Source organism: Arvicanthis niloticus, chromosome 9 (assembly GCF_011762505.2).
Source record: "Arvicanthis niloticus isolate mArvNil1 chromosome 9, mArvNil1.pat.X, whole genome shotgun sequence".
NCBI lineage: Eukaryota > Metazoa > Chordata > Mammalia > Rodentia > Muridae > Arvicanthis > Arvicanthis niloticus.
In genome coordinates this window covers 51,839,297-51,851,310 of record NC_047666.1, presented here as the reverse complement: position 1 = coordinate 51,851,310, position 12,014 = coordinate 51,839,297, and the positions used below count along the sequence as shown (strand labels likewise).

The 12,014-nt window shown below is 42.0% G+C and overlaps 1 protein-coding gene across 1 annotated transcript in view; it reads right to left on the bottom strand.

The window, feature by feature from the left end:
- Window positions 1-4,439: 4,439 nt before the first annotated feature.
- The window catches only part of Vhl (von Hippel-Lindau tumor suppressor), an 8,307-nt gene continuing 732 nt past the window's right edge, over window positions 4,440-12,014 (bottom strand). The window contains exons 2-3 of the mRNA XM_034512328.2: window positions 9,151-9,273; window positions 4,440-6,969 (exon numbers count right to left, since the gene is read on the bottom strand). Coding sequence (XP_034368219.1) covers window positions 6,773-6,969; window positions 9,151-9,273 — 320 coding nt within the window. The 3' untranslated portion in view covers window positions 4,440-6,772. The remainder of the gene's footprint in view (window positions 6,970-9,150; window positions 9,274-12,014) is intronic.

Here is a 12,014-nt window from a genome sequence, read left to right as displayed (position 1 = left end):
AATCAGGGAAGAAGCACCAATAGCTGCTTTTCCCACACTCAGAGAGTTATAAAGATATTAAAGTCTCATAACCTCTCTTTTACAGTTTTTTGTCTTTGAGGATAATAAGGAATCTTGGTAATAAAGTTGTCAACAAAACCTCTCAAATGTTTGACTGTAGTCAAATAACTGCAATAGCCAGTTCCATTACCTATCTTAGTCTGGTATGGAACACCAAGCACAGGAAAATAATATAGGCAATAACTAATTACATTTTTAGTTGCTTCTCTTGTTAAAGTAGTTGCAACTAGAAAGCCTAAAAAGTGTCAAGTCACATGTACATATTTTAATTTTTAAAATCAAAATGAGTAACATCTATTTGCCAAAATTGATTACATAAGTCTTCAAGGTTTAACACCAAGATGAAAAAAAAAATTGAGAATACTGAACACAAGTTTTTGCAATTTAACTTGCACACTTTTTAGAAATGCCAAATTATTGTATCAAGCTATTACTATTTTGATGTTGTAAAGAATAAGATAGTATGGCCAATTATTTTCGAGGCCTATAATCTGTCTAGTATACAAATCTGCTCTGGCATTGCCCTGGGGTTCAGGCAATCCAGTGAGCTTTTAAATGTTTTATAAAGTTAAGAAACAGTACATGTTTTTTTAAATTAAGCTGTATTTTTATAAATAACTATAAAATTTGAGAATTAGCAATATCTAAAAAAGGAACAATTTTAAGCAATTATAAATTATGAGCCATATACTGGCTATGAGTATATAAATTGAAAGCTTGAATTTCTAGCATTTTAAACAGTGGCTACAACACATTTAATTATTTGTGCTCAAGTAGAGAAAACTCAAGAAAATAAACATGTGATCTAGTTACATGTGATCTAATTACATATAAAATACAGTAAATACAGCAAATGTCTTTTCTATGAGCTGCATGCGTAGTAAATTTCAGGAAATATAAAAGCATGTATAGAGAAAAACTGTAACATATGATTATCAAATTTGTCTAAAATGTTTGTCATGTAATAGGCCAAATTTAATAATTCAATAACCAATTTAATTGTTATGTGGAATAAAGAATAAACCTTTTATCCAAAATGTTTTTAGGATTTTATCATATAATCTTGTATAAATCCACATTAATGGTTTCTTTTATCAAAGGGTTGCTGTAGACATATGAGTAGTAACAACACAAACAGCCAACAATTTATTATAGTCTATATAATTTATCTGTTGATAACTAACAGCTTACTTTATTTTCAGCAAAGCTATCTATCTTTTATTAGTTAATTGTCAAGGGGAATTAGGACTTGCATCCCTTTGAAAATATCAAACAGAGGTTTAAATCCTCCTATGGTAAGCTTAAGATGAGGTTTTAGCCAATTAATATTTCTAAACAAATTTAAAAATCACTAAGAGCAAATCAAGATTAAAAGTAAACCATTTTCTTTTTGCATGTACACTCACCAGCCAGAAGATGGCGTTAGATCCCCACCACAAATGGTTGTGAGCCACCATGTGGTTGCTGGGAGTTCAGCTTTTATATTTTAAAAGTCTAGCCTTTAACGGCTGAGCCATCTCTCTAGCCCCAACAATCTATTTTTATTAGAATTTTCTGTGTCACAATCTGATTAGGATATAACTGAGGTCTCAAATATTGAAAGACACTGTCTTTGAGTCTTTTTTGGAGCAACAAGTACTCTAAAAAATTTTTTTAAAACTCGTTATATTGGAGCAAAGGCTTGCGGAAAAAACTTCTTTAGAGAAATCCACTAATAAAGTATCACACAATGAATAATATACACTAAAAGATTTAACCTCTTAATTTTTTGTATTAAAGCAACAACAATATTTATATATATATAATGTAAAACAATGAACCATTTTCTGAAGCAATTATTTCTAACATGGGCTCTTAAAAATTATGAATAAATTTACTAACTGTAAACCTCTCACCTTTACTAGAAATGTAAAGGGATGGTATAAAAACATCTTTTATATCTATAATAATTCTATAAACATTTACTGAAATGGCAGCTGGAGTAGGCAAGTTAGGCTGTATAAATCTTAAATTTGAACTTTATTTTGGATTAATTTAATAACCAATCTTTTTTTGTCCAATGAATATATCGGATAAAAGCCAACCTTATTCTCTAATAACTGTTACATATATTAGAGGAATCCAAAGCATCTCATTTTTAACAACTTTGAATATAAAAGAATTAAAACAATTTGAACAATATTTTATCAGCAGGTACAGTTATACTCATGGAGGGAAGTAGGCATAATTTTAATGTCTCCAGCATAATCATAACTTTTAGCCCACAGACTGTTGTAAAGTCTTTGGGTCTTAGATTTATCCCTCTTCTGACAAGAAACAATGAAGACAAAAGAAAAAGAATGTAAGCACATTTCTAGGACCAGGTCATAATGACCCAGGACAAAAGGAGCTTTTAGCACCTGAGCTGCAGAGCTCAGTCTGCATTGTCTTAATTCAAATGTAAATGCACTTAACCTCCCTCCGGCCTGTTCTCAGAGGCTTGGCTAGGCTTGAATTGTGCGATTTTGACTTTAACTTTAAACCTTAAATTTAAACTGTAAACTTTAAAAGACACGTGTTGTATCTTTTCTCTATAAACATAGGCAAATCAAAAAACCAATCTTTAACGATGTAAGCAATCTATTTTCTCTAAAATCAACACCAAGTAGATTACCTTTATGCTATAAAGTTTTGCTGCCACAAAACAAAGTGTAAGATTTAATGGAAAACTTGTAGCATTATATAACTCAGGCTGCTGGTGGGTGCGCAGTGATGATGGGGCAACCAAGTAACACTCAATAGCTGTAAACAAAGGCAGCACTGCAGAATTTGAATGTACTGGCATGGGAACAGGCCAAGATCTAACTATGGCCCATAGTGTTATACTTATCCCCAAATCGAACATCAGTATCAGGAGAATCAGAGCCGTAATCTTGCAATCTAGCTTCATTCTTCACAATCTGCACCAGCTGCGTAGGGACCCAAATTGGCAAACAGCCCCCCTCCCCGGCCATTGCGGGGGGCCTATTGAGTCCCTGACCTTGGAGAAGGGCCAAAGCAAGTCCAAAAAAAAAAGACTGTCTTAGAACTTGCTCCATAGATCAGGCAGTGTGGTTTGAGCACTCTGAAGGAAGGCAGAACTGGAGACTGAGGGCAGACAGGAACAGCATGATGTTAATAGCCTACCCCGTCATTTGAGGCCATAGTGAAATCCCTGCCTGTTGCCACTGAGGACCATGTCTTCTGGGTCTGTGACCATGCAACAGCAGGTGTCTGTGTTGATAATGTCCTGGTCTGGCCTGCTACATGGCACCATGTTGATGTCCAAGGACTATACAGAACTGGTGCCACATCTCACTGGCTTCTGCACTCAATAGAGTGGACCCTGCACACCTGGGCAGCACCATAGAGCTGGCCCTGATGGCAGGAGTTATGAGTAAGCTGGCCCTGAGAGGGTGAATGCAGGACAGCTGGATCTGTCACTTGTGGTAGGCAAGATATCACACTCCCACACACACTACTGCAGGCAGAAGGGTTGGCCCAGCCCCTCCCCAGCTGCAGCACTCTGAAAAGTGGGCCCTGTACTTCACCTGGGCAGCATAGTAAAGCTGGTTCTGGTAGCATGGGCACAGATGAGCCAGCTCTGAAGGCATGAAAGCTGGAGAGCTGACCCTACCCCTTGTTGGCTATGACATTGGGTGAGCTAGCCCCAGGCAGTGCTGGAAAGCTTACCCTGGTAGTATGGGTGTGGGAAAGGTGGTGGGCTGACCAACTCAGTTAACATTCAGGCCCGATCCCAACCCAACAAATTGAAAAAGAGATTATCTGTGTGTGTCTGAATGTGGGTGTGTCCATTAAACTGCAGGTGACCTTGGAGGCCAGAGGCATTAAATTCCTTGGAGATAAAGTTACAGATAGCCCAGTTGTTTCTTATAGACAAGGCCTTTATTAGCTCAGGTTAGCCGAAATTTACTATGTAATGAAGGATGACCCCCACCTCCTGATCCAAATGCCTCCACTTGCAGAATTCTGGGATCACAAGAGTGGGCCACCACACCTAACTGAGTATTTCATCACCATTTTCTTCAGTGTTTAAATGCTTTAACAGATACTAAATTTTTATAAGGAAAACAAAGCTAGAAGAAACAATTTTAAATAAATAAATAAAAAAACTAAGGCTGAAAAGAGGAACCTGAGGCCGTTTCTTGCCCCACCCCCACAGCACTCCACAGACATTTCAGCTCCCACAGGGAAGAGCCCTCTCAGAGGGGAAAGGAGAGGAATGAAGTGAAGAACTCTGGGAGGGGGGGGACCAGGAAAAGGGGCAACATTTGGGATATAAATAAATAAAACTAATTTTAAAAAATTAATAATAAAAAAAGGAAACACAACACACTAACTTCCTTCACTCAGCACCATTTATTGTACTAAAGGCCAGCTTTTTTCAGAAAACTCAAAGGAGAAAACACAGTCTGAAGAACACATTTACAGATGTCCCAGGACAAGTGACTCATGTCCAAAAAGTGGCGACAGCACAGAGAACAGTACAAACTTCCAGTTGAATAACACAAACATTACATCTTTTAGAGACAGAGATAGGTTTAAAGAAATAAAACCGATCTTGCAATAGCTTGGCAGCTTCTATTCCCACACACAGGCCCTCCACACTGGCCTGTGGCCACTTCATTCATGGAATGTTGCAGACTAAGGAGAGACACTGAGACGACAGTGGGAAGTGTCAGGATTTAGTTCAGTCATTTTGCTGATCTTAGAGCATCAGACTGCACTCAAGGAGCCCAGGATTTGGACAAATACTCCCAACAGTCACCCTCAAAGGAAGAGGATGGCACACCGGTATTTATAGTGTGTGCAGTAACATGGAAAAGAGAACTTACAAAGTTAGATGAAGATAGGCATACTTCAATCTCAGCACTGGGGAGGCAGAGGCAGACAGATCTCTCCATTTGAGGCCAGTAATCAGTTGTTTGGTCTACAAAAGGAGTTCCAGGACAGCCTGGGTTACACAGAGAAACCCTGTCTCCATAAAACAAAAAACAAAAAAAAAAACAAACCTAAAAAACAAAGAAGAGGAGAAAAAAAAAACTAACAAAAGACAATGAAGTTTAATGAAAAATCAGGATACAAAACTGTATATACCTTATGATCTTGGCTACGACAAACTGCTTTAACCAATTAAAATACTGCTTTAACCAATTAAAATATACTCTACAGAGAACACCCGCTACAGGGGTTACATGAATCTGAGACTACATGACAGCCTTTCTGCTTCCTATTAGTTGATTGTCCTTTCTGGTGTATGCCACAATACCCAGGGCTCTCTAATTTTTCTCTGCTAAGAAAATTAAAAACAAATAAAAAATTATGTTTCACAAAATATTTGATAGAAGTAATGAATATGAATATTTGAATATGCAAGAAAAGCCGTGACCATCCATAAGACTACTGCACGTTCCAGACTGCTCTGTGACCCATTGTTTGGAGTGTGTGGCTGACTGGAGCTTCACTCCCTTCTCCAATGAAAGCAGAACCAGGGCCTTCCAAAACAAAGTGGAATGCTAGGGGCCGACAGGAAGGAATAGAAATCCCTGCCAGGCGGTGGCGCACGCCTTTAATCCCAGCACTTGGGAGGCAGAGGATTTCTGAGTTCGAGGCCAGCCTGGTCTACAAAGTGAGTTCCTGGACAGCCAGGGCTACACAGAGAAACCCTGTCTCGAAAAACCAAAAAAAAAAAAAAAAAAAAAAAAAAAAGGAATAGAAATCCCTGCTCCTGCCAGCAGCTTCCTCAAAGACAGGAGCTCTCAAAACCAGACTTCAACACAAGGATGGCTCTTCTGTCAGTGAGTACTGTCTGTGGCAGTGAGTACGGAGAGCCCACCCAGCTCACAAAGCACACTGCCAGAGTGCAGTGTAGGTCGGGAAGCAGGACCAACTCCAGCCCTCGGCCAGACAGGCTACAGGAGGAGCCCGTCTCTAAATGGGAAGAGCAAGAGCACAGCAGGCTGGCACGCACACATGTGCTCCCAGTGCTGGGGCAGGGGACACATTCCCAGAGGGTCAGGAAGTCAGGACCTGCATCCCTATTGAGAGACCGAAGCTGGCCTGGGCTACACAAAAGTCTCAAAAATAAAATAAAAAACAAACAAAGTAGAAAGTGCTGAGACATAAAAAAATCAGAGTTCTTCCTAACCAGAAGCTGCTAAGCTGCTCCTTTATGTGTGCACTTAAGGCTTTCCTCAGACAAAGAGCCAGACCCTCCCAACTCTTCCACCAAGCACCTAATGGTTTCTTCATCCAACATTCATGACTGAAGACTCCACAAACATTAGGCACATCCCAGTGTTAGGGCCTTCTCAGACTTCCCAAAGCAAGAGGTGGAGGCCCTCTGTTCAAATGCAGCAGCATTCTTCAGATAAAGGACACAGCGCAGCTCCTGCTGAAGAGCATACACAGACATCCTTACAATGAACCTCCAGCCTCACCAGGAAGCAAAGCTGCTAGCCCCTTCTCCCGAGTGCTCTACAAAGGGCAGACTCAGCGGCACTTTGCATGTTTATTCTTAAACACTACAAGGCTCAGTGACGTTAGTTAACTTTCTTTTACATGATGGATATTTTACTCCAAGAATGAACCATTTTAAAACTGAAAGAAAGTGACCTGTCCTATATGTAGATCAATTTCAGACCATCAAGGCTGAAATTCAGGACCACTACTCTCAATGGACTCCTTCAGGCTCCTCTCCCAGGTGCTTATTCTCAAGGTGCTCTTGGGTCAGCCGCTGTATGTCCTTCTGCACATTTGGGTGGTCTTCCAAATCTTCATAGAGCGACCTGACGATGTCCAGTCTCCTGTAGTTCTCAGGCTTCACCAGGCTTCGAATAACCTGCAGGCACCGTTCTTTCAGGGTATACACTGCAAGGGGAGGAAACCAAGTCCTCAGAGGCAGACTCTGGTCACATGCCAAGCCAGACACCACCAAGTAACAACAATCACATTTACCTCATGACTCTCACTGTAGGGTAAAATAAAAAGTGGAGCACATGTGACAGTCACTTCAGCAGGTCTCACTGTGCTCACACCTGGCTCATCAAAGTGATGGGCTTTTTTTCAACTAATCAAATGTGAAGTGACCCTGGTAACTCAGGGCCTAAGCCTCAAGGAGGCCCAGCAATGTCTGTCTGGTAGAGAGTGTCACATGGCAAGAGATACCAAAGCATTGTGAGCTTGGGTGGAGAGTAACCGCTGCCATCTGAACTCACTACGGTGCTAGGTAGAGTGGCTCATACCTGTAACCACAGCATTTGGGAGGCTGAGACAGGTCTCTCTAAACTCAAGATTAGCCTGCTCTACATAAACAAGTTCCAGGGAATCCAGGGTAACAGAACTTGTCACAAATAAAATAAACAAAAAACAAAATATAGTAAATCAGGCACAATGGTACAAGCCTATAATCCTAGCACTTAGGAGACAAAGACAGAAAAAATGGTGGAAGTTTTGGTCTAAACGTAGAGGTCCAGTTCTGCGATGGTTACAGAGCAAAACCTTTCTTAATAAACCAAAACAAAGCACAGACCTTTAGTCCAGCACTTAGGAGGCAGACACAGGCAGATCTCTGTAAGTAAACACTGGGTACATAAGATGTTGCCTCAGGTCAAAATAAAGAGAGGTGGGAGTGGGGGGGAAACTGGGGAGACAGTTTAATTGATAAAGTGCTTACTGTGCAAGAATAAGATTCCTGAGTTAGATTCCTAAAACCCAGGGATGGTAGAGGCACATGCTTGGATTCCCAGTGCTGGGGAGGCAGAAAGGATCCCTGGGGTTTACTGGCCAGGCTCCTAGCCTAATCAGTGAGTCCCCATCTTAAAAAATAAGGCAGACAATTGGAGCAGTGACATCTGAGGCTGACCATGGGCTTTACACCCAACAAGTATGATTTACCTGCACAAGCATACTTACAAAAAATCAAGAGATCAGCTGGGAGAGCACACAAACCTCTGTGTGTGTGATCCCCAGCACCACATAGCACCATGGTGGTATATGCCTGTAATTCCAACAGGAAGATTAGGGGTTCAAGGTCATCCCCAGCTACATACTGAGGTCAGCCTGGGAAACTTAAGACCCTCCTCTTAAAAAAGAAAGAAAGAAAGAAAGAAAGAAAGAAAGAAAGAAAGAAAGAAAGAAAGAAAGAAAGAAAGAAAGAAAGAAAGAGAGGGAAGGAAGGGAGGGAGGGGAGGGAGGGAGGGAGGAAGGAAGCGAAGCCAAAACAGTAATAAAACCAATCGTCACAGGGAACTCAAAGACAAAACTTAATCCCTCAATGTTTTTTCTGATTACACACTTCTTTACTTTTGTTTGGCTTTTGCCCTGAGACAGGTCTCACTATGCAGCCCTGGCTGTTCTGGATCTTGTTCTGTAGACCAGGCTGGCCTGGATCTGAGACCCACCTGCCCCTGTCTAGGATTAAGGGCACGGCCATGACGCCCAGCTGCATTACTTTTACTTTCCATTTAGAGCATGCTCTCAGAACGTGACTCGGATGGCCTGACATTTGCTCTATAGTCTAGTCTTGAACTTGTGATCCTCCTGCCCCTTCATCCTCCTCCTGAGTAGCTGGGATCACAGAGCTGAGCAGCCAGGCCCAGCTTCAATGCTGTCCTACTGTGCTTTGTTCTGGGATCAGGCCCAGCTTCATGTTGTCCTGTTGTGCTTTGTTCTGGGATCCCAGGACAGTCTGTAACAAGACCAAGGAACCAGAGGTCACAATGCTACAGGAGATGCCTTGGCTTAGCCAACTTCTTAGGAAACCAAACACTTTTGAGACACATCTTTGTTCAACACTGGACAGAGAAATAAATACTTCCATTTCATCTATGGTAGAGGCTAACACTCATTACAATGCTCGCCCCTATCCTTTTCAAAGGCTGGGCCAGTGTGGTGACTCAGGCCTATAATCCCAGCACTTAAAAAGCCCAGGAATAGTTTTCTAAATTCAAGGCCAGTTTGGGCTACATATACATAGCTCCAGGGCAACCTGGGTTAGAGAGCTAGATCTTATTTCAAAAGAAAAAGAAAAATGTAAGACTGACTATTAACCTGGCAATGTGATGTTGGCAAAAATAGGCTGTCCGTCGACATTGAGGGATGGCACAAACAGCTCTGTTTGGTTAACCAGAAGTCCATCATGGGTCCCCGCATCCCTGAAGAGCCAAAGATGACCTGTCAATGCAAACAGAGGATAGATAGTAAGAAGTCACACGGTCTAGGAATGGCACCTGCTTATTACCCCAAGTACATGAAACACTTGCCTCTCACTCTGCTTAATGCCTTAACAAAGAGAGGAACAAGGCAACAGCACTCCTCAGGAAGAAACCGTTACTCATGTGAGAGCAGGACTGAAGAGAGATGCCCTGTTGACAGCAGGAGACAGAAAGCACAAGGAGCCTAGGCTTTGTGACTACACTATAGAGGGAAAATGCATCTAGGTCAAGTGAGCACTGGCATTTCACCTCAGCACACACTGATGTGAAAGGAGCCCATGTGGCCATCGAGAGGTCACAGGAGGAGGACTCGTGGTAAGAACAGATAAACTAATACATAGTGAGACAGTGGATGAGAGCTTCACTCTGGGAGGGTAGGAGCTGAGTGAGACGGGGCAGCAGGAAGGATCCTGGTGGGCGACAGAAAAGTTCTCATGTCTAACTTCACTAGGTGTTGCTGCAACTGCCCAAAATTCTCAAAGCAGAGATCTCTGTATCTTTAAGTAGAGATTATACCTTCATTTTTAAAGATGAGACAGTGTTAACCAAGAAAAGGAGGCAAACCTCAGAGATAAGACTGTTTCAGAGGGCTGGAGAGATGGCTCAGTGGTTAAGAGCACTGACTGCTCTTCCAAAGGTCCTGAGTTCAATTCCCAGCAACCATATGGTGGCTCACAACCATCTGTAATGTGATCTGACACCCTCTTCTGGTGTGTCTGAAGACAACTACAGTGTATTCATATATACACAAAATAAATAAATATTTAAAACAAAATAAGACAAATTGCTACATGCTAGGCCCCTTTTCAAATAAATAAACAAACAAATAGGCTGGGACTAAAGAGATGATGGCTCACATCAGTTAAAAACATTTGTTGCTTTTGCAGAGGACCCAGGTTTGGTTCCCAGAACCCATATGGCGTCTAACACACATTTTTTTTTTTTTTTTTTTTTTTTTTTGGTTTTGAGATATTTTTTCTGTGTAGCCCTGGCTGTCCTAGAACTCACTCTGTAGACCAGGCTGGCCTCGAACTAGGAAATCCGCCTGCCTTTCCCTCCCAAGTGCCACGTGCGCCACCACTGCCCAGTTCTAGCAAACATCTGTAACTAGTTTTCAGGCATCAGTGCCTCTTGCTTGGCCTCCACAAGTACTTCATAAACATGATACAGATTCACCCTCAAGCAAAACACATGTACACATAGGGAAAACAATCACGAGCAACGAAAAACAAATCTCCATCTCCAAATGCAAGAACCTTCTTTTCTCCTCTCTGTATCAAAAAAAAAAAAAAAATTAATTTGAGAAGCATCAGTTCATTTCATCTTACTGTTTTCATTGAGTCTGGGTAGCATGTTGCCCAGATTGGTTTGAACTCCTGATCCTCTTGCCTCCACCTGTTCTCCAAGTTTGTAGCACCATGTTTGACTGGTTGCATGAGCTCATTAAATGTACCACCACCAGGAGAAAAGTTCTACCAAGATCCTCCCTGGATGATTATGAAAAGAATATGAAAGTCTGTCCCAGGGGGCTGAGGCAAGAGGACTGTCATTGTTTGTCTGTCTTAGTCGATGCTGGTGTGAAGAAACACCAAAACCAAGGGCAGCTCTTGTAAAGGAAAGCATTTCATTGGGGCTTGCTTAAAGTTTCAGAGGTTTAATCCATTCTCAGCATGATGGGAAGCATGGTGGTACCCAGGCAGACTTGGTGCTGGAGAAGTAACCAAGGATGCTCTACATCCAGACCCAAAGGTGTAGGCAGAGGGATTGTGAATTTGGTTTAGGATTCTGAAACCTCAAAGCCCACCCCTAGTGGCATACTTCCTCCAACAAGGCCACAGCTACCAATCCTTCACCACTTTCAAGCCACTAATCCTTAGGACTATACACCCTAAGCATTCAAATATATGAGCTATGGGAGTCATTCCTATTCAAACTGCCAAAGTTATGTTTTCTTTTCCCAAGTGAGAGCAGGCATTTAGGACATCGGATCTCTGGAGCTGGAGTTACAGGAAACTTGTGAGCTGCCTGACCTGGGTGCTGAGACCCTAACCCTGCAAGACAGTGTGAGTTGGCCTTGGTGACAAGGGCCTTTGCTTTAATCTCAGTACTCAGGGGGGCAGAAGAATTTGGATCTCAATGAGAGGCCAGCCTGATCTACAAATTCCCACATAACTCAGCTTTTTGGTTGTTTCAGACCCAATCTTGCTGCATAGCCCAGGCTGGCCTCAAACTCATTGAAATCCTCCTGTCTTGGCCTCCTGAGTCCTGGACTACCACACCCAGATCTAGGTACATCTTTCAATACATAAATAAGGCAATATCAAACAGCCCCAATTCTATAGGGCTAAATCACCTTTTTGAACTTTTTCTCTCACTGTTTGGCAACAAACAAAAGAAGCCTGGAGCAGTCACCTTGCCTCAGTTTCCTGAGTTCTGGGACCACATGAGAGCAGCTTCGCTTGTTTTTCATAGCCATCTAGGCAGGACACTGATAGAACTGCTTTCCACTGACGCTGGTACAGTTAATAAGCTCACATGGTCTGGCTTGGTACAAACCTGCAATCAGTGGCAAAGGAAGGAAGACCACTAGTTCAGCCCCATAAATATTCCAGACTCACTTGTTTTCAGTCAAAACCCCAATCGGTAAAGGCGGTTCCCTAACCACAGCTGTTAATTCCCTCCGCTGCCTCTTACCCTACT